Raw genomic sequence first — 22,213 nt, forward strand, 5'->3', positions numbered from 1 at the left:
TTATTTAATAATTATTTTGAAATTATTAAAATTTTATCATCCATTTAATAATTATTGATAATTAATTTAAAATTTAAAATATAAATATTATGTGATTATAGTTAATATTTATTGAGCGAAAATGTGGAGTTCCTGCGAGCCAATAAAACTCATACCATAGGTGTCAAAAGACCTTGTAACATTATCTTAAAAAACAAATAAAACAAATATTTTAACGTCGAAACCTTTATAACATCTTCTTAAAATATATTTTTTAAGATCCAAGAAACTAAACATATTATCATACACAGGTGAAGAGGTTCGATATAGGGAAATGCGATGTTGATCCCATTTCCATTTACAATTTCTTCGTCGGTTGCCTGGCTCTCTAGGCAAGGCCCCCTGCCTCAAACGCACTTTACTATTATCAAGTCAACACCATTAGTTAGTTACATGTATAGAAGTGACACGTGTACAACGGGACATGAAAATTATTGACACAGTGGAAATGATGAAAATTATTGACACAGTGGAAATGGGTAGCCGTGGGAAAGATACCCCTGTATTTTGGAGTTTAGCGGAGGAACGCAAATGGCATTCCGCATGGTGTCCAATTCCACTACTACATTGCTTGATTCTTCTTTGTCTTATCCTCCGCCCCTTTCCACCCCATGGGAGTATTAGTAGTAATAATAATAAGCCTCCACCCTACACTCGCATATCCAGTGGCCTTCATCTTGTTTCACATATTTGCAGTGACAGAGCCTGTCTTTATAACGCTTCTCTCTCTCAAAGAAAAAAGAATTTGACATGGCAGTGACAATTCCGCTGGTCAGATTTTCTGTGCATCTGGCGGACTCCAGACCTGCACCTGGATTGGCTTCCTGCGACTCTGCCATCTTCACCGGGTCTAAAAAGCTAAAGCCAAGTATGTATATTTGTTCAGGCCCATTTGTGAACTGTGCTGCTTTTCTTTTCTGTTTTGTGTATCATGTTATGTACAGGAGGGGTTAATTAAGGTCTTTTTTGTTAAGAATGCAGTGGAAGTATATGCCCAAAGTAGCCCACCATATTATTAAATTACTCTCAGTTCGCACCAAATTTGAACTGATAACTTGTCCGGGACATGGCTTTCGAATTATTGTTCCTTTTTTGTGTGTCATGTTTCGTTATTGTTCCTCTTCTTTCGTATTATCATGTCTCCCTTCTGGAATGGCTATGCCGGCCTTGGTGCGTTTTTCCTTGCCGGGTGAGACCCATCATTGCAGGCTCATTTTGGCTGTTTAAGCTTTTCTCTAAATGTTGAACGCGTATTTTAACAAATGCCATACGCAGGCATTGTTTTATGCTGTTGGGAGCAAGTATGGCACTCACCAAAAAAAATCCTATGATATACAATTATGTTGGATTTGGTTTAATAAAGAAAGGATATTCCATGCATAGATGAAGCCTTACATATCTCTCCACTGTGCAAGAGGATTATGACTATGCAATCATGATTGCCTGGGGCTTAGAATCGCAGTGAGTGATGTGACATGATTACATGAGAGTTACAATACCTCGTTGCTCCCTAAGAGTTAAAATCGTGATTAATGGGACCATAATTACATGGGAGTTACAATGCAAATAGATGATTAGACTGCCTATTCAAACAGTCCCGTTTGAGTTATTACCTATTGCACTAAGTTCGTCTATTTTTCACCAAGTTGAATAAATTTCTGCAACACTGGATCTTGGTCCTCTGGCAATACATTTGTAAGTGCATCGGCCACCATTTTCTTCATCTTACCCTTGCAGTTGTACTTTTTCCTCTTCAATTTTCTCTGAAATGAAATCGTATTACTTCCTGCATGCTTTGCCCTCACATGGAACAATATCTAGAAGTTGGTGATGATAACCATCTAGCTTTAAAGCATCGTTTGAAGTCCCACTAGATTTGATTCCATAGTCATTGGTTTCACAAAGATATTTTAAGAGTCACCGGTTCAAAGATTGTGTTATATTGGCATCTATGACTCTTTCGTTGCTGCTTTTGTATGATTCCATGACATTGTTGTGGATTGGTATTGTACAACTAGGGACTCGCTGACTTCATCAAGAGTATCATTGGGATTTCACAGGTATGCCCGCTTTCCTCATGTGCTCAAGGAGTAAATCTAGGATAACACACCTAGATGATGGTTTCCCCTTAGGCCATGTTTTGATTCCATTGCTCTTGTTGAGCCGAGAGGCTCCTTCTACAGCCCAGTCGGCTCCTTCTACAGCCCAGTATGATGTGTAAACGCTGTCCGTCCATCATCAAAATTGAATTGAAGTTTCGCTATGTCTGCCAAAATAAAAATTATAAAAAATCTGAAAATAAAAAATTAAATAACTATACAAAACATTTAAATAATGTTAAATCATAAAAAAATTTACATGCTAGATCCCTCTCGACTCATGCTAGATCCATATTTAAGATGGATCCAGGCTGGTTTTATAGATGATGTGGTCCTTGTAGCTTCCTCCCTCCCTAAGGGTCTACAAAGGCAACTTGATGTCCTTGCCAATTTTTGTCACCGTAGGTAGCTTGAGGTTATTTTTACTTAAACTAAGTTCTACTAAGGTTATGATCTTTAACATCCTTAAAAACACTCTTTCATATTTTAATTTCTTCTGGATAGTGGGATAGGTGGATATTACTACAACAATACTTATTTAGGGTCCAATTTACTAATCCTAAATTTCACTTTAGGCTTGCTCCATATCCCAAATTTAGTAAGGGGTTTGCATCTCTTTTTGTACTTGAGCACAAATGTTTCCTTATACATTTTAAGGACATACCCTCGAAGATGCATATATCTGATACAAGAGTTTTGAAGTTTGGGGACCCAATTTGAAACTAATTGATTCAGTATGATTGGATAGAGTCCAATCCATCATACTCTGACGTATGATCCATTGCATCACCACCACCTTAGGCTATTTTCCAAGTCAAGTTTGGTGCCCATCCTTGCACATTGAGAGCTTATTCAAACTTGTCACCTTTCTTCATAGGTTTCATTTTTTAGGCCATCCAATAACAGGATGGGAGAGTACTTGTATTTGGTCCTTTGTTTCTTAGAGGCTATTGCTTCCTTGAATCTTCTAGGGTGTAGGCAATGCTAGTTCTTAGATAATTCTTTGCTGCTTCATTCCGTGGACATCTCTAGGGAGCATCCCCCTACAAATACTCAGATGCCCCCAACAGCCTTCTCCTTTCAAAAATGAAAGATTAATAAAGCTATCAAAGAGGACATATATTGACAGTTTATCCTACTTACTTGGACCCTCCCTCTGAAATAAAAACTTTTGTCCCCACTATGGTCTTCTACTTTGAGCTTTTCCTACTCACTTTGTTGCTATTTTAAGTTTTTTTTTTTTTTTTTTTTTCTTTGTTGTTCATGGTGATGCCTATGTGATTAGATTTGGCATGTGAAAGGGATAGACGTAGTTGATAATTTTTGATAGATATTTTTTTTGTTTACTAGTTTATGCGAATCCTGAGATGACTGTATGACTAACCAAGGCATCTAAGCCATCAAAATCACTTGGGGATCGCACTCGGCCTGGGCCACATCAGCCCTTAGCATGGCTAGATTTTTGCCCATGGAGTTTTGAACTGGTGACCTTTACACCACGGAGTACCTTAAGAGAACACCCTATCACCGTCTATTTTACGGCCCATGGAAAATTTTTAATAAATATTTATTTTCATAAAAGATTGCTAATTTTTTCAAAAATCTTCCCCGATATTGCTGATATGTTATATTCTGGACCCTTGGCAATATATTCACCAAGACAGTGTTTGCACCGTTGTTATATGTCAATGTTTTTTTCATATTCTTTTGCCAATTTGATTATTCAATGTTGCTGTTGGTTTATATTTAAAAAAACAATGTATTCTGTATTTTTTTAATGCTTGCTGTGGTCTGTTGATTTTTCCGCTAGTGTTTCTAATGTCCCCTCTGTGAATCTTTGCCGAAGGCAAATTTCTCCAGCCCTGCCTTTGTAAGGGATGGTAAAATAAGATTAACAAATGTTAAGGTCATTTTCTGATGAGACAGTGCTAGCTAGCCATATGCACTTACTATATCATACAAATATTGGTTTTTTAATTCTATTTGCAGTGTAAGAACTATTTATTTTTGACCAAACTATTGGCACAGTAATATATCTGCCTAAAACAAAATGTATGGCAACAGGGTAACTCAGTTTCATATAAAACAGATTGTAAGAAATTAGGTTAGTTATCTTAAAGTGAGAACGTTGCATATAAATCTATAAGCATATAAAGGAAAAAGGTACTTTCCAATGTCCTGAATTTTCAATGTCTACTTTTGCAGTTGGGATTAGTTTAAAAGGCAGAACAAGACGAGCCTTTGAGAGAACTACACACTGTTCCCTACAAGCACCTCCTCCTGCCTGGCCAGGAAGAGCAGTTGTAGATGAAGATAGAAAAGTATGGGATGGTCCAAAACCCTTTTCTGTTGTTGGTTCTACAGGCTCAATCGGAACTCAGGTTTTAGATCTTTTCATTCACGACTCCAAAGTATCTTATATCTGGAAGTTTCCTTGTTATGTTTGTCCTTTTATATTTATGTGGTTGAATGATTCTTTCTTGTATGGTTGAAATCTTTATGAATGAGGGGAATAATGATTCATTGAAATGCAGCCAAATATTATATTTGTTTTGAAAACAGTTGAATTTTATGAAATCGCCTCTTTGGTTCTTATTAATTAGTTTTATTGAATCATTGCTACTGTTGTGGATGATCCCTGTGATAATACCAATGTTGCGGGAAATATCTAGTATGGAGCCGTACCAGGCTTGTTTCCATATGGAAATGTCGGAATTCATGTGGTATGGCCTTGAAACACATTTCTGGTCATATAAATATATCCCATATGTGGGAAACATGTTTTATACGGCTGGGAATGCGTTTCCAGGCCATACCAACTTCCATTTGATGCATTTCCAACACCAATGCTGCCTATTTTGACCTGGTTTGACTTAGCTTGACTAAGTTTGACAAACAATGTTGGCAATTAATGGTAACATTTTTTTTTGGGTATTCAAAGGAATTGGAAACTAGGCTGGTATCCTACTTTCATGACATGAGGTCAATTCGGACTGCTACCACTATAACCTCTAGGTGAATCCATATGTGCCCCCATGCACAGTACACAAGATTAATCTGGAGAATTTGAACCTTGAACCACGTACTTTACATCAGACTTCATATCACGACCATTGCCATTTGAGCTGCCTCCTTGGGGCTGCATTTAATGGTAATGTTAAATTCTTAAAATTTGCTTAAATTTTAACCTTACCATTGATTGTTTTGAGAGTGGTTTCAACCTCATTGAATTTCATATTCCATTCAAAATTCAATAGACTTAACAGTTTTCAATAGCTAGAGCATCCTTAACAGTATCCTACAGATCATTCTCTTTTAGTAAGAGTGTAATCCTCAACTTCCATGCTAAAAACTTAAGGCACCATCCAGTATATCCTAAAACTTGAGGTTAGCTGATGCTATCTCTGAGATCTACTGCACAAACTCCCAAATCGGAGAAGTAGTTTGAACTTTGAAATCCTCTAACTGCTGGTCCTTCTTTCCTGTAGTTGATTTATCGCTGCAAATCTTTGAGAATCTCAATCAGAGAAGTTAGCTTTGATACCATGTAAAAATTTCAAGCCTTAGGAGACTAATGTCCTTATGATCTCAATCAAACAAGTAGATTGCTGAATTTATTAACGTTGAAATTAAATTTCAGACCATAGCGTCAATCACAGTGTCTAGAAATTCGGTAGCAGAAGCATAAAATCAATTTCACACATATACAGGTAATCACTTCTTCAAAATCAACTTTTTATTCCTTCAAAAAAACTTACAAGGAAACCTCCACAATTTGTTAGGAAAATAACACTGCACGCATACCAAAGCACCTTGAACTGGAGCTTCTACAAGCTGCTTGCTAAATAAACCAGAAACAACAGTTCTTTCTTATACAACACTACTGTATGAACTATACGGTTGTCGTATGGCCCTACTGTACATATTTCATAGGATTGTATGGATTTGTACGGTTCCATCTGTATGGTTGTATGGGCTTCTCCATGAATGTATCCAGATGTTTTTTATGATAAACTATGTGCTGCTACAAAAAGCCTCTTTCCTAGTTGCATGCACTCTTCCTCTCTCGTAGTTGCTTCATTTGCTTAACTGTTCATGTGTCTTGAAAGCCTCTACCTTGACTTGTCTTTATACTTTTAGCAGAGAATCTATTTTTAAGATTACCCCTAGTCTATTCATGCATGAGATACACTTTTAGACTCAACTACTTTTTTAACTAAAGTGAGTTACAAATTAGAATTATTTTTTTAAAAAGAGAATTACTTTTTGCAAAAATCCCAAACTACTACTTGCATGTTTACATTGAACCTGTGTGGAAATTCCCGTCCAAACTATAATATTGAACATGCAAACCAACAATATACCTAGCTGGCAAAAGTAATGGACTCTAATGAATGTAAGCCATACATGGATATTGGTTCTGACCACTAGCTGAGTAAGTGACACTTTGAACACAATGTAGGAATGAGACCACATTGAACATAGTCTTAAGCTAGAGGAAGTGGGAACCAAACTTTACAAGAATGATGGGTAGAGAAATTGCTTTCTTACATCTGATAATGTGTCAAAGGAGAAGGGTTTGAACCCTCTCAACGATTGCCCAATTAGACTCTAGCAAACAAGGGGTCCAAACTTGTTAATCATAAAGAATTGTAGGTTGGATAACGGTGTCCATGAGGGACATCTTGGTTGATATGTCTTGAAGATTGTGTTGGAAGTAGAGATTTGGGCTTGTAGCCCTTGTTAACACAGGACAGGATTGAAGAGTATGTCTCAAAATTGAAATGAGGCCTAAGAGAATTGTACCCCTAGGTATGTATAGGTTCTAGTGATCTTGATCTCCTCCCTTGTAAAGAATAATGGATGATCTAAGAGCACCTTCTTCGACTTGTTAACTTGTTGAGGGACATGGTCAACTAAAGGCATGGGGATTACCAAAGGAGGTGTATAAAGGGGAGAATCATGGGATTTGCTAAAGCATGAAAGGTGCCCGTCATAAGTTATAAAAAGCCCCAAAGCATTATCATAAGTATGGTGAAGCCATACTAAATCTCCATCTCTCTCTATTAGATAGAAAGTGTGTCCTTAGACCAGTAATGGGGTGGAATTTGGTGGGATTTGGTGTGGGCATTGAAATCACCTAGGGCATTGACATTATCCATAAATGAGTATTGAATGATGTCGACATACAAATCCAAGTAAGGATTCTCAATAATCACTATGAATGGCAAAGTGAGAAGATTATGGGGGGGGGGGAGTAGCAAACTGCAACATAAATTTCTCTAGGTAGAGGAGCCAAGTTGACAATCTAGATCCAAATGTACATGGTAAACTCGTCAATAGAAACCATAGAAACCTTACTTCGAAGAGAGTCCTTGGTCAAACAAGCCAAACCACTTGAAGTTCTAACGCCCCTTGAGCTTCGGATCTCTTGTTTGCACTTGGAAAACCAATTGTAGTTGGGGATGCTTAGAAGCACCCTAATAGGACTTGCATGGGTGTTAGCAACAAAGAGGATATCTAACAAATTGAGAGCATCAAATATCATGTTTGTGGGTGATCAAAATGCTTGATTTCCTTTCCACATCCTACTGAAATTCTCAAGCCCTACTGCCTCTTTCAAGTCCTAATGAGCCTATCATTTGGAGAACCCAAGGTGGGGCCATCTATGAGTGGGGGAGTCTTAGTGATCTCCCATTTTCCTACCCGTTGTGTTGCTACAACCTATTCCCTATAATGCTTGAGCTCCTTAACTAAGATCTAGTGAGATCCTCATCTAGGTGGATCTTATCTCTAAGGGAGAAGATATTTCGCTTGGCTCGAAAGGCTTGAAGTAGGCTCTTGAAGATCAAAAGTGGAGGGAACGGGTGGAGTTGGATATGAACCAATCCCTCTCGAGACCGATGTTTGGGAGGTTGAGGTTCTCTTGGAGAAACAAGCCTCCAACCTACAAGAGGATCGAGGGGGGGAAGGTGATGGGAGCCCCTCAGTTTCAAGTTTAGCTCCCTATTCCACCTAGCGGGCTCCTCTATGAAATTTCACTTGCACTAAACACACAACATCCTCATCCACAACGATGCAGTGTTGGGGGGGGGGTGTTGTCCTTTCCCCAAACAACTTGTGCCCATGAGTTAATATGAGTTTCAATTTCTTGTTTAAAGATTACTAGTTGAGATCCAATCTACTCTTGCTTGTTCTTGAGGTATAGAATTCTAATGTGCATGGGTGGAGAGCTTCTTGTGCTTTGTTTTCAACTAGCATTTGTTTGAGAATTAGATTCTCAAATTTCGTATTTGAGGCTTTGTATGCACATTTGCTTGTCTCTATTTTGTCGATTTGGAAAAATTATGGAGTTGGGATGCTAACAATAATGGGTCTATTAAGAGAATTACCATGTTGTTTGAACATGTTTTGGGACTATCCATGGGATGCATCTCTATTGCGCTACCAAATTTTAACCTAAGCTATGATATACCATTGAACTTGTGAAGTTGGTTTCTTGTTGTTGAAGGTGTGTCAGTTGATTGTGCTATAGATGTAGTTGATAGAGAAGATGTAGGTTTAGAGGAACTTGCAAAGGGGTTGTTTGTCTGAGAGGGTGTGCTGGTGTATAAGAAAAGGGGTTGTGCTAGGTGGAAGGGACTCTTGGTTAGGAGAGGGAAGGGGAGAGAGGAGATGACGAGAGTAAGGGATAGCGGGGCGGGGAGGGAGTTGTTGGGGAAATTGATGCGTTGGGTTGTGAGCTTGTAGGGAAAGGGGTTGCATCAGGCTTGAGAGGGATGTGGGATCAATAAAATGTTGTTAGAAGTCCTAACGTTAAAGGGTCACAATAATGCTAAATGACCCAATGTTAAATATAGGTTAGTTGAGAAGGTAGTTAAATAACTTATCAATCAATGTAGAAAAGAAAGCTTATGGTGATGTATATGTATTTAGTGACTCCATCATTGTGCCAAGAGGTGCTATTCTACAATTTAGTATAAAAAGGTTAAAATAGAAAATAAAATTTATATATATATATATATATATATAAAGAGTTGACATGATAATATGATTGTAATATTATGGTAATAGTAACAAATGAAACACTAAGTTGTACTTGGAGAAGAAAAGATGAAAATGAGACATCTTGTCATGGAGGACACGCTTGTGTGATGCATGCTTGTTGGATCTCCTTTGTGTGAGCTAGGCTTTTCTTGGTTTTCCCTAGCTAGGGTTTTTGGTAACTAGACGATTGTATGAGCCTTGTGATACGGCTATGGTATGTATATGAACTTCATCAGTATGGATCTTAATGAAGTTTCCAGCTATCCAACAGTTGTGTAAATTGTAGATTTGATTTTCAAAATCTAGCAATTTATTTTCTTCATGGTTTGTAATTTCCAGCTGTATATGTCACTTGATGATTTGACATAAAGGTGAATGTGTTACTTGATTTAACATTATATTTGAAGAATATAATGGCATATTTACAGCTGTCATAAGTGTTTCCAGATCTGGCTTGTGCTTGATAAGATTTCCCTAGAGGGCTGAAACTTATTGGACACATTGGTATCTTTTCTCTTGAATTGACTAGTGGGTTGGGGTTGTTAAGAGTTGAAATACTGTCTGCTGTTCTTGCTGCTATATTTATATTTCATAACAACCTTAAGGATAGAAGTTAACAGGGTTAACATCTGGTTAAGAGGTGAATTTTCTCAATTCTCTGCATAGTAGAAATTTCTACACTATGCTGATTAATGAATAATACAATCTCCGTATGTCTATTTTTGTTTATGGTCATGCTTTACTAGTAGCCAATGGTCTTGTAGAATGACCTTTTATAAAGATTGTTTTATGGTTCATGATATTGCAATGCTTACTGTTTTAGTCTTTGCAAGATGAAAACAATTTGGATTGTTAGAATGTGACAAATCTAATATCGTGGGCAACAGTGGAAGGGCATCAAATAACAAAATTTCAATGATTCATGAAATAGATTATTATTACTTTTGACCTCTTGGATGCTTTCAAGCCTGTGCAAAGTAATCTCATATTCATTTTCCTATGTATGTGTTAAGTCCATGCAAGCAGTGCTTGTCGAGCATTTTTTTCTGCATGGGTCTTGATTCTTGAGGACAACATGTCAATCCAAAGGCACTGTAGTAGTAAGCAAGATAACTAATGTTTTTGTTGTGAGATATTGCCGTACTTATGGATGTTGTGTGGTGAAACGTGAAACTAGCTAGCTGGTTATAATATCTATGATTACTGTCTTTGTTCTGAGACATGGCGGTCTGTAGCAGTGTTATTGGAACTGGCCGGTCCGACTGGTTTGGGGGCAAAACCGGTCCGAACCTGCCCTCCGAACCGCCCAGTCCGGAAAACTGGAGACTGGTTCCACCAGTTCACAAGGCCCATGGCCGCCTGGCCTGGGCATAAAATAAACGTTTTTTTCTTCTTTTTTTCCAAATTTCTAATGCTACTCTAGCCCCCCTAAAGCTATTTAAACACCCCCAGCCCCTCTATTTCACTCACACTATTCATTCGAGTCTCTTGCAATTCTTGAGCCGAGTTCGGTGAGGAGAATTCAAAGAGTTTTTTGCAAGGTTGTTCTGAGGGAGATTTTTTGCAGATTTGAAGAGTTGATTGGAGTCTTGGAGAGCTGTTGGAGAGTGTGTTTGAGCATATACACACTAAGAAGAGGAACCGTTTGAAGCAAAAGCGGTTAAATGACATGGTTTTTGTTTAGTACAACTTTAGGTTGAGGTGCAACTGATTGCTGAATAAAATCCATGAATCAAGCAATATTGTCTTGGGTGACTTTGATCCAACATCACAATGGGTTGTGGAGAGTCAAGCACCAAAATTTGACAATGAAGAACTTTCTTGGTTGGAATTGGACCCACCTCCACAAGATGTAGAGGCAGATATATCAGAAGCACCAGTAGCAGCTTCAGGGCTAGGGGAATCAAAGCCATAATCCCATTGTAGACTTGGATGCTACTCACTCTTCAAATGAGGATGAGGAGGATGATCAAGAATTGGATGATGATTCTGATGATGATTGATGGTTTGATCATTGATTTGCTGTAGTTGTAGCTTGTAGTATTGTAGGCTGTAGTATAATACTATGATCTATCATGTTATTTTGGACTATAAAGGCCTTTTAGAGCCTGTTTGTAACATTTTTGGTTCAGCGATGTTTTGCACTAATGTTATTTTGGTTATATGCACTATTGCTACATAAATGAGAACTTTTGCATGTTTGTATATAAATGGTTTGGATTCATATGGATGCACATGAATATATCTGTTTTTCCTTAAAAATATGAATATTTTATGCGTTTTTGTTAAACCATTTTTTTTTTCCCGGTTCCGGTCTGGTTCCGACCGGTTTGGTTCTGATAACATTGGTCTGTAGGTATGTTCTATATTTGGTAGATGTTTTTATGCAACAAATGTTCTATGTTTGACGGATATTTTAATAAGGAAAATTTTGCCTGCATTTGTTGTTGGACATTAATGATTATTGGTCTCTGTTATTGTGGATGAATTCTGTTTTGAGATTGATCTCTGCTAGTCCCCAGAAATTATTATGCAAAATATTTTGGTGGAGTCATCTGTCTGTAGAAGCAGACCTGTCACATCCAAAATATTAGCTCCATTAAGTCTCCAGGAGTAGGTACAGAAGAAAAAATTGAAAAGAGAAGCAGTTTCAGATGACATATAGTTTCTAACTTTCTCGGGGACACTTTCTTCCTTTAACATTGAATACCATGTGGCCCTGAAGATACATGTTATAGCTAGATGTGAGAGCTTTCTTTTTGTCTGTATCTAGTTTCAGGACGCAGATCCAGTTATATGAGGAAATGATGTAGCTATATTATTACAGCTATTTCTCATCGTTCAGTTAGAGCTATTCATCATGAAGTACATGTCAGCCTGTCTTAGCACAGATAAGACAATGTTTCTTTTTCTTTTATGACATTGCCTACTGCAAAATTCCATATATATTTATGTTATACCTTAAACAACATTTTGATTTGGTAATCTATTCAATAAACACTGGCATAGTTAGAAATTAGAAGTTAGAAGAGTGTCTCTAAAGGCATTAAGTTCTCTAGTTTAGTTATAATTTTAGTTTCCACACATTCAACATTCAATGTTTCCCTAGCTATAAAAAACTGTCTTTTGTGTGCAATTTGTATAAATCTTATATCAGAACAGATGCCTTTTTATGTTGTTTGTTTACAAACTAAACTTTTTCTAATTTGTTTACTTTAGACATTGGACATTGTTGCCGAACATCCGGATAAGTTCAGGGTTGTTGCACTAGCAGCTGGTTCAAATGTGACACTACTTGCAGATCAGGTGATCAGTTTAACTTGATTGCAGTTTAGAGCTATTTTAAAGCCATGCATTTTTTTATTTTTTAATTCTAGCAGAATGGTAGTTAAGACTGCTTTGGTGATGCTGGAATTAGTCTAAGGAGTTTGCATTTCAGGTTAGGAGATTCAAGCCAAAGCTTGTTTCTATCGGTAATGAGGCTTTGGCTGCTGAACTCAAGGATGCTTTGGCAGATGTTGAACCTAAGCCAGAAATACTTTTTGGAGAGGAAGGAATTATAGAGGTATATCATTTTTTGGTTAAACTTAGAAGTCTAGATGCATGGAAACAATTATTATGGCGTTGAACTTTGTTGCCTATTTCAAAAGGATGGAGCAATTTAAGGAGAAATGTCCTACATAAAGGACCATTGATTCTGAGTCTGGAAGAGGAATACTTTATGTCCTGCAGTTTTCTTGTGAATTCTACCCTGTGTTACTCTATGTTTTTTTGATAACTTCGAGCTACTTTTTTCTTTATAGGTTGCTCAACATCCTGAGGCCGTCAGTGTTGTAACAGGCATTGTAGGATGTGCGGGGTTGAAGGTAAAGTCTGGAACTTTACATTAAATGAAAATTGCTATGTTACAATTGTGTTGTAATGGTTTTGAGTATTAACTGGTTACAAAAGACCATAGATTGTAAGTGTGTTAGTCTTACTTCTATAAAAGAGCATTGGTTTTCAATTCATTCATAGAAAAAGCTGTCAGATGATTTCCTTTCTACATCTTTCTTGTCGTCTTCATTACACATAAGTTAAGAGGTATGCCTGTGTAGTTGCTTGTCTATGAAATTCTAGACACTTGTGTAACTGATGTATTGAACTTTAGGAATGGTGATAAGATATTTGTAGACTTAAAAGTGTAAAAACAAGGCAGGTGAGCACATTTGTGCTGTTATTGGAAGATTTTTCATATCTGTTAGAAAACTTTGTAGGGAGTTTAAACTTTACACTCCAAAGTGATTGACGTAAAATTGAATGGTCCAGCTTATTTTCCTATGGTAGGAGTTTTAATATTTTTGTGTATGGATTCTGATTTTTCTGAGAGGATTTTAATATTTTATCGAAAATTTTTAAGTTCTTGAGCTTGATCATGTTTAGTTGGATGGAGGGAAATTCATGAACAAATCATTTTAGTGTATGCCTGTTAATTTTTCAATCTTATATCTCATCCAGTGCACCTATAATTTAATGTTGTGTGTTTAAACTTTATACTTCTATGCAAGTCATAACTATGATTATCACCTGGATTATTTTGGGTTTTTCTAAATTTGAATTATGTCGTTCCATACTTCTGTTTTCTTGGAGATATCAAACTGACCTAACATGTTTCTTGTTTGTACATAGCCAACTGTTGCAGCAATAGAAGCAGGGAAGGACATAGCCCTTGCAAACAAGGAGACTTTAATTGCTGGAGGTCCCTTTGTTCTGCCACTTGCACACAAACACAAAGTTAAAATTCTACCTGCTGACTCTGAGCATTCTGCTATATTTCAGGTAGTTATCAATATGCTGATTGAAATATGATGTAGCATTTGTTATCTTTGTAGTTCTGACAATGTTTTCTTTTTATCCTTATTTTCCTTATAAGTTATTAGCAATGCACTATTTCAAATGGAGAAATTAAGAAGACTTTAGCAACAATTTTGCAGTAACATATGAAAGTTTCTGCATAAATATCATGTATAAGTTAGTAATAGACTTTGCAGAGATTTGTTTTTAGATTTGAAAGAATTACTTGTCTGCACTGTGCAGTGCATTCAAGGCTTACCAGAAGGAGCCCTGCGGCGAATTATTTTAACAGCTTCTGGAGGGGCATTCAGGTGTGCAAAATCTGTAGTTTCCTCTGCATATATTTTCAAAGAGACCTCTATCAATAGGTTTTTAGACAATGAGTACAAAATTTTAGTACTATGTTCATGTATGTGCAGGTATAAATCCTTATGGTGACATACCATATTAGTATTTAAAATGTACATAACCTAGGACTATTTCAGGGAACTTGCATGGAATTTCTGCCATAGCTGCCAATTTAATAAACGTAATGATCAAAAACGGTCAGCAACATTGCACTTGAAGCAGGCTGTGCATAACTATTAATCCTTGGTAGGCTTTATAGTAGTGCAAAATAGAGAACATGTGGTAAAACATTGTAAATTTCTTTTAATTGTATTTATGGAAGTGGAAATGTATTGGTAGAAGTTAACAGAATGATGTGCAGGTTTGCAGTGACCTAGGTAATCATCTCCTTACAAATTTGCATTTTCTCCATCTGATAATCTATATTTTCTGCCTTCTGTTATTTTCCTTCAAGTGCCATTAACCATAGTCACACCAAGAGCATAGCCACAGTAAAATACAATGCAGTAACAGTGAACTCTATTCTTCAAAGTTCACTCTATTTGAGATGGGGAACTCTCCTAACCACTTCAAGGGGGCAACCTTCCAGTACAATGCCAAAGCAATGATAATAAGCATTCCATGCCTTATGAGACTCCATCCCCATTTATTACTAAACTAGCTACCTTAACCCTAATCCACTACTAGTGCCTTATTTAATGCTGAACATAGTGGGATTTTAATAATGACTAGGCCAGAATTGCCAGATTAAAACATGTTAACCTCATCTCTAATGGATGCCTTTATTACACTACTAGGGAGGGTTATAACATACCAGCTGTTGGGAATCACGATTGCCGTTAAACCAAAACCCACAACTGTCAGTTAACGATCTCATCGCCAAATATAAGGATCCATGAGAGGCGGTTAGTCCATGTTGTGAAACACACGGGGAGCGTTGGTTTATCCAATGTCCAACAATCTCCCCCCAATGCGAGCCAGGTGTGTATCGAACTCATGACATATGCTCTGATACCACTTACTGGGAATCACGATCGCTGTTAAACCAAAACCGCAGGTGTTAGTCAACGATCACATCGCCAAAGATAAGGATCCATGAGAGGCTGTTAGTCCATGTCACAAAACACACCGGGAGTGTTGGTTTATCCAATGTCCAACACTAGCCCCCTTTGATAAGCATTGGCCTCAATGCTTACCGTGAGAAAGTCCACTAGGGACATCCATAAGCCTGGTTCCCATATACAGTTGTGAGTGTGAGTGTTGACTTCCAATTGGTCACGCATGAAAACTACTACTGGCCAAGGGCACTGAATGGGTGGATTTGATTATTGCAACTGTAAAACCATGGCAACAGGGTTGTGAGAAACTACTAACTGCCGTAAATTTCTTTCTAACTAGAAGCTACCAAGTCACCTATCTGATGCCACTTGTTATGTTCCTTCCACTGCCATTAATCATGTAGCACCATAATTATAACAAGAGTGTAGCCATAATGAATTGCAATGCAATAACAATGAACTCTATTCTCCACTGTCATCTGCCTTATTCGAGAGAGGGGGAGGGAGGTTCTCCTAACTACTTTGTGGGGAAACTTCTAGAACAATGCTGAAGCAACGATAATAAACATTCCATGCCTTAAGAGGAGTGCTTCATCCTTATTTGTGTCCAGCCTAGCTACCCTAACCCTAATCCACTACTACTGAACCTTATTTAATGACCAGCATCGTGGGAATTATTTAATAACATAGTGGGTTTCGTAGAGTGTATCCAAAGGCAAGTGAGTTGATGCTTTAGTGGCATTTTCTGTCTTTAGGGATTGGCCAGTGGAGAAATTGAAGGAAGTAAAAGTTGCTGATGCTCTAAAACATCCTAACTGGAGTATGGGGAAAAAAATCACCGTTGATTCTGCCACCTTGTTTAATAAGGTATGGCATACTTTGTAATTGTTTTTGTTTAATTTTTCTTTAAAAACCTTAATGCTTTATCAAGTTGTTTTCCTTCATAAATATGGATATCTAGTATGAAATGTTATTTGTTTCCAGGGTCTTGAGGTAATAGAAGCACACTACCTTTATGGAGTTGACTATGACAATATTGAGATTATGATCCACCCACAATCGATAATTCATTCAATGATTGAGACCCAGGTAAGATATGTTGTCTAGCAAATATACTTGTGTTCAGGTTCTGTCTGTTGTTTCTGTCATGATCAAATTCTTTTCTGATAAAGTTTTGGCTGTTTTTATTTACCAGGATTCCTCTGTTTTAGCTCAATTGGGTTGGCCAGATATGCGATTACCAATACTGTATACAATGTCATGGCCCGAAAGAATATCATGCTCGGAGATAAGCTGGCCTCGGCTTGACCTTTGCAAGTATGTGTTTTTACTCAAGCTGATTAACTTGTATATCCTGATTAGAATGGAAAAGACTGGTTATGAGAAGCTGTTTGTCTGAAAATTTCAATTTTTGTGATTTAACATAGTTGCAATTCTGTCTTCTAGTTTTTCTTTTGCTGAATTTCCTATAAAGCTGTACACACATACTGGTTCATTGTGTCATGGATAAGTGAAACTTTTTATGGTTTTATGCAGGGTGGGTTCATTAACCTTCAAAGCTCCAGATTGTGTGAAATATCCTTCAATGGATCTTGCTTATTCTGCTGGTAGAGCAGGAGGAACCATGACTGGAGTCCTCAGTGCAGCAAATGAGAAGGCTGTTGAGTTATTTATTGATGAAAGGTGTGTTTCCTTGTTGAAATATTTTGCCAATCTTATTCTGGGACTTGGCAGCTGCATGTTGACGATAAAGCCAATGGTTTTGGAAAGTTCGTATTTAAGGACTTTTAGTTTGTCAATCTATATAGTTTCCCTGGAAAATGATCTATGTTTCAACTTTCAACATATTTCTTTAGCACACCAGTCTATCTTTCCAGCTAAGCATCACTAATTGATTTTAAATGGTAATCCTTCGTTCCTGTTTATTAAGTAGTCAATTTTCTATTACATGGAAGACAGATATAGAAAGTTGCAAATTTTGTGTAACAAGTTGATAACATGCTTTCTACAGAGAAATGGACATTGAAATGAAGCTACAGAAGAGGGGTGAGTTAAAGCAGCCTTTTCTGTCTAACATTTTTGTTTCTGTGTCTTTTTGCAGAATTTCCTATCTGGATATTTTTAAGATTGTTGAAATGACATGTGAAAAACACAAAAATGAGCTAGTGCATCTACCATCATTGGAAGAGATAGTACACTATGACCAATGGGCCAGATATTATGCTGCTTCCGTGGGGAAATCAAGCTTGGAGCCTGCCACAGTCTGAGGAATCAGCACACCAAAGCTTTTTGGCTTATAAGTAATTTTGCAATGAAAGATATTTTCTTCCCGTGAAGGGATGCCTTTTATCATGTAATTTATTGGATCTATTTCGTTGTATGAATCTTCTATGAATTTTTCATATCATTTGCCTCTCTGGCTTAGCGTAGTTATTTTCATTGATTATCTTAGCAAGACAGCCATACAGGTAATTTGTAAAAGTACTCCCGGCTGTTTGTGGAAAAACCACAAGACCAGCTTTTTGCCAAGGTTGCACACTTTACATATATGCTGGTTTTGCATGAGTATAAGCTTCTCAAATTAGAGCATAGGAAAATGGTCATTGTAAATGCTATCCTAGTTTTAATCATATGCTAGTTTTAATCATATGCTAATAAAATGAAGATATTTTTATAAAATTCTGCAGAGGGCTTTAAAATTAGGTACTCTGCTAGAAATGGCTATAAAACACTAAACTGCTTTGTATCACACTAGCTAAACTATGATTTGATTTTTGAAACCTATGCCCATCACCATATAATCCATGTCATAACCCCACCTGATCATTCAAGTCACTGGATCTGCTGGGTTGCCTGTGGATTGTAAACAATGTTCCACAAAGTCTTTAGAACGGGGGAGTGTGGGGATGGAGAGACACACATGGGGGACTTGTGCCAAGAAGCCCTCTACAACCCAATATGGGAGAGATGTTGTCACATAACATTATATTTAAAAATAATAAAATAATATTGTAAATTAACAAATTAAAAAGAGTAATAACAAAAGAAAATAATCTCTGCCATTGTTAAAAAATTTCAATTTGCACCTTAAACTTTACAGAACTTTATATAAAGATATAAAATAATGGAAAGTAAAAGAAAGTAATTTACCTTTTAGTATGCCGAAGAAATGTAATTTCTTCACTACTTATATGGAGATGAGTAAAAATATACTAATTTATTTTTTAGTACAAAGAAGAAATGTATTTTCTTCACTACTTAACATGGAGATGACAAGAATTAGTATTATTGATATTACATGATTGCGCTGAGAGGCGCTCTACAATCTAGTATGCGGGAAATGTTGTTACGTAACGTTACATTTAAAGATAATAAAATAATACTTACATCAACAAATTAAAATAGTAACCAACATAGATCTATCTAACTGTGGATCTACCAAGCGTTAAGAGGGATCAAATCTCTTGAGATGCAAACCTCTTTTAGAGTAAAAAGAGATTTGATCCCTCTTGATGCTAGGTAGATCCAGAGTTAGATGGATCAATGCTAGTGGAAACATTTCCAATTTTTAGGGAAATTCAGGAGCGGATAAGGGGACGTCGGAGTACATAAATGATATATATTATGAACATGATTTAGATTCAATTTCAATAATGAAATATATTGATTCATACATCATAAATGAAACAAAAATAGTAAAACACTGTATACATTGATTTAAATTCAACATTCATCATTCTATAATCTAATTAGTACTAAGCAAAATAATAGATACTAAAGTTTGAAATAGAAAATTGAATTACTCAAACTCAAAAACACTGTTAGTAAAGAGCGATGACCCAAAAACTCAACTCGAGGTCATTAGTATCTAGCAAACTCAAAAGTTAAAACTGAAAATTAATAATCAACTACGAATATTGAAATAAAATAAGTATCAAGGAGTCAATCTCCCTTTGTGCACCAACCTTTAGATGCACATCCCATAGTTTTGTTGGCCCCCTATGATACTCTGCTGTCTTCCTATGTGCAAGACATAGGGTATTGTGCATTGTAACTGGCTTCTCTGCTCTCCTAGAGGCAAGTCTCTCCCTCTTGATAGATTGGATGAAGCTATATGTGGACCAATTCATCTTTGCTGTATAGGAATGGACAATCAAAGACAATAAGCAAATAGAAAGCTATTGGATATTTGGAACATCATCCTCATGCATTGTCCACCAACCAATGGGGTCATCCTGGCCTAAGTCATTGCGATTCTTGCTCACGTCAAGTTTGTTGAAAGGGTCATTGAGACTCACAAATTGTTTCCACTATTTCGTAAGTGTTCTCCCTTATTTTGAACTATAGATTTGTGTAATGGTAGCTCAAAATCCATTTTTCACTTCTAGATTTTCAATGGGAAGAATTCTACTAGGCTTTGCCATATGCTATTTGGGTTGAGTACATGTGCTTCCATGTGCAAAGGCATTTCCATTCAATTCCACCTATGTTGAATCACGAGTCATATAAGACTCTAAGGAGGGACCTTTCTCATGAATGACAACCTTCCTTTGACCCAACATGCAATCAAAAGTCAGATTTTTCCAAGACTAGGAGAATTTGCTAGGGTGGTGAATGACCTCAACTATAGGGCATAAGAGTGACACCAAATAATTGCAATCTATTCATCAATAAATCTCCAATATCTTGGATTTTGTCCACCTACTCCAATCCAAAATCACGACCATGGCCTGCAATGTTGGTTGCACCTCCAACATCCTCTTTAATAAAAGAAAATAACTAGTATATCTAGTATCTATAGGATTGAGGAATTACTTCCTCGAGTGAGACCTATACATAGCTAAGTGTGGTGGTTTCAAAGAAACATCTGCACATTTTTCACAGCTGTCACCAAGTTGGATACATGTTACCCACCAAAATGTGGGTAACCCCATAAGAGAATTATCTCTGCCTTTGGATAACTAGCCAACTAACCCTACATTTGCTTAGTAAAGGATGATATGCCATGATCCTCCACCATTTGCACCATTTAGACACCTCTCACCATCTGACATTCCTCTTGAAGGAAGGTGGGTCATCATTTGGTAGGTACTTTAATTATCTTGCAATCATGTGTTTATACTTAATGTTTTGGACATTTTAACATGGATTAAGGGGTGAGACTGTAAACTTGTTCTCTCATCTTACCATGGGATTAGTTTTTTGACCCTAGTCCATTGAGACTACCTTTGAGGCCTTGGGGTTATAGGAGGGGCACTACTTTAGAAACTTGGAATGAAATAGCATGTCCATGATTTTCCCATATCATTTTCCACCATTCCTTAGATTTCATGTCCATTCTTCGGACTTGTGATCATTGGTTCATTGGGATTGGCATCTCCTTATCCTCATTCTTGAGTCTGGGGTGGAAACTTTTCCCTGGTGGTTGAGGTAGCTAAAAGAGTGATAAAAACATAAAGTAGCCACAATGAAAGAAATAAAAGTTGAAATGCAAAAAGTGGCCGAGACATTAAATAACACAGGAAAAAGTCTAGCATGAGCTCTACCCACCTCATTAGCCATCACCTAGTTCCTTGAGCACTTGGTGCTCCATCAAATAATAAAATAACTCTTGCGTGTCCCAACCCTTATGAGTGATAAAATGGCTCATCATTAAGGGGTTACTAAAGGCTAAATAATTAAAATCAAGCTTGGGTTCCTAATCAAAGAATTATAAAAAAGAAGGCCCACCAGAGGGGTGGAAAAAACAGGCTAAGGAAAGGGGTAACTTATGCCTTCATGATTGACCCCTCCTTACATTTGTACACTCAGGATGTTGGACTTCCATTAGTTGGTCCCATGCCCATGACACCTTCCCTTGAATTCCTTCCCCTCCATTGCCAATATTATCACAAGCACCTATGGATTGAAGGGTTAACATAAGACATGCCACCTCCCCTTAGGGGTTAGAAACACCTAATAGGGGTCTCCTCGATGTGATGTCCCAATTAGACCTCACACCGTTTGGAATAGAAGCCCCATTCAAGGTATCAGCCCAACTGCCATATATTCTTATAGATTTGCCTTGGCTCTAACTGTTAGCAAGAGAGAGGAGTGCAAATGTGCCTTCAAAAAGCAAGGGGGTGTGTCTGATGAGTGTTCAGTTGTATGCATGTCAAAGTTCTTTTATTGCGGAGGGGGGAGAGAAGTGAGCCTCTAAGAGAGAAGTAATAGTACCACCCTCGTAGAGACACACATAAACAAGAAGAATTCGTTCAACATCCAGTGGAATAGTCTGCAAAGATGCAACGGTCATTGCAACCATTACAACAAGAAAGATATGTCTAATATCCAACGAAATAATCAACGAGGATGCGACAACAATAATTACTATTACAACACATTCTCAATATGATAAGTACCGAAATATCCAAAATAGTTCAACTACTTTAGCACAAATGAAAGAAAACATGAATTACAAACATTCACAAAATAGCCTTACAAATATTCATAATCCATGCATAAAGAACGCGCTGGCCATAAGGCTTCTGATGTTAAGTAAAATTTCCAAAACACATGTATACCATGATCAAAACTAGCTCCAATAGTGGAGCGTTGGGGCCACTCCTTTCTTCCCAAAATAATTAGTTTGTCTATCTAATGCCTTGCGGGAGGAGCCAAGTTGAAAAATCCCTTGTTCATACAATGAGGGTGTATATATAACCAATGGGGAGGTGATGCTTCATCTTCATTGTGACTCTTTAACTACCCACATGACTGTTTGACTTCTCATGACTTTTCAACTTTACA

General features: G+C 37.2%; 1 protein-coding gene across 1 annotated transcript; it reads left to right on the forward strand.

The window, feature by feature from the left end:
* The first annotated feature begins 641 nt into the window (after positions 1 to 641).
* DXR (1-deoxy-D-xylulose 5-phosphate reductoisomerase) lies at positions 642 to 17,971 on the forward strand. The gene is made up of 12 exons (XM_089395030.1): positions 642 to 907; positions 4,344 to 4,519; positions 12,405 to 12,491; positions 12,625 to 12,750; positions 12,989 to 13,051; positions 13,854 to 14,003; positions 14,262 to 14,329; positions 16,180 to 16,291; positions 16,409 to 16,513; positions 16,620 to 16,741; positions 16,961 to 17,107; positions 17,526 to 17,971. The coding sequence occupies exons 1-12, from the start codon at positions 790 to 792 to the stop codon at positions 17,689 to 17,691; spliced, it is 1,440 nt and encodes a 479-aa protein (XP_089251156.1). The 5' UTR covers positions 642 to 789; the 3' UTR covers positions 17,692 to 17,971.
* The last annotated feature ends 4,242 nt before the right edge of the window (positions 17,972 to 22,213 follow it).

This window comes from Pinus tabuliformis, chromosome 1_2 (assembly GCF_031772625.1).
Source record: "Pinus tabuliformis cultivar Carrire ecotype Pingquan chromosome 1_2, CPIR1, whole genome shotgun sequence".
Lineage (NCBI taxonomy): Eukaryota > Viridiplantae > Streptophyta > Pinopsida > Pinales > Pinaceae > Pinus > Pinus tabuliformis.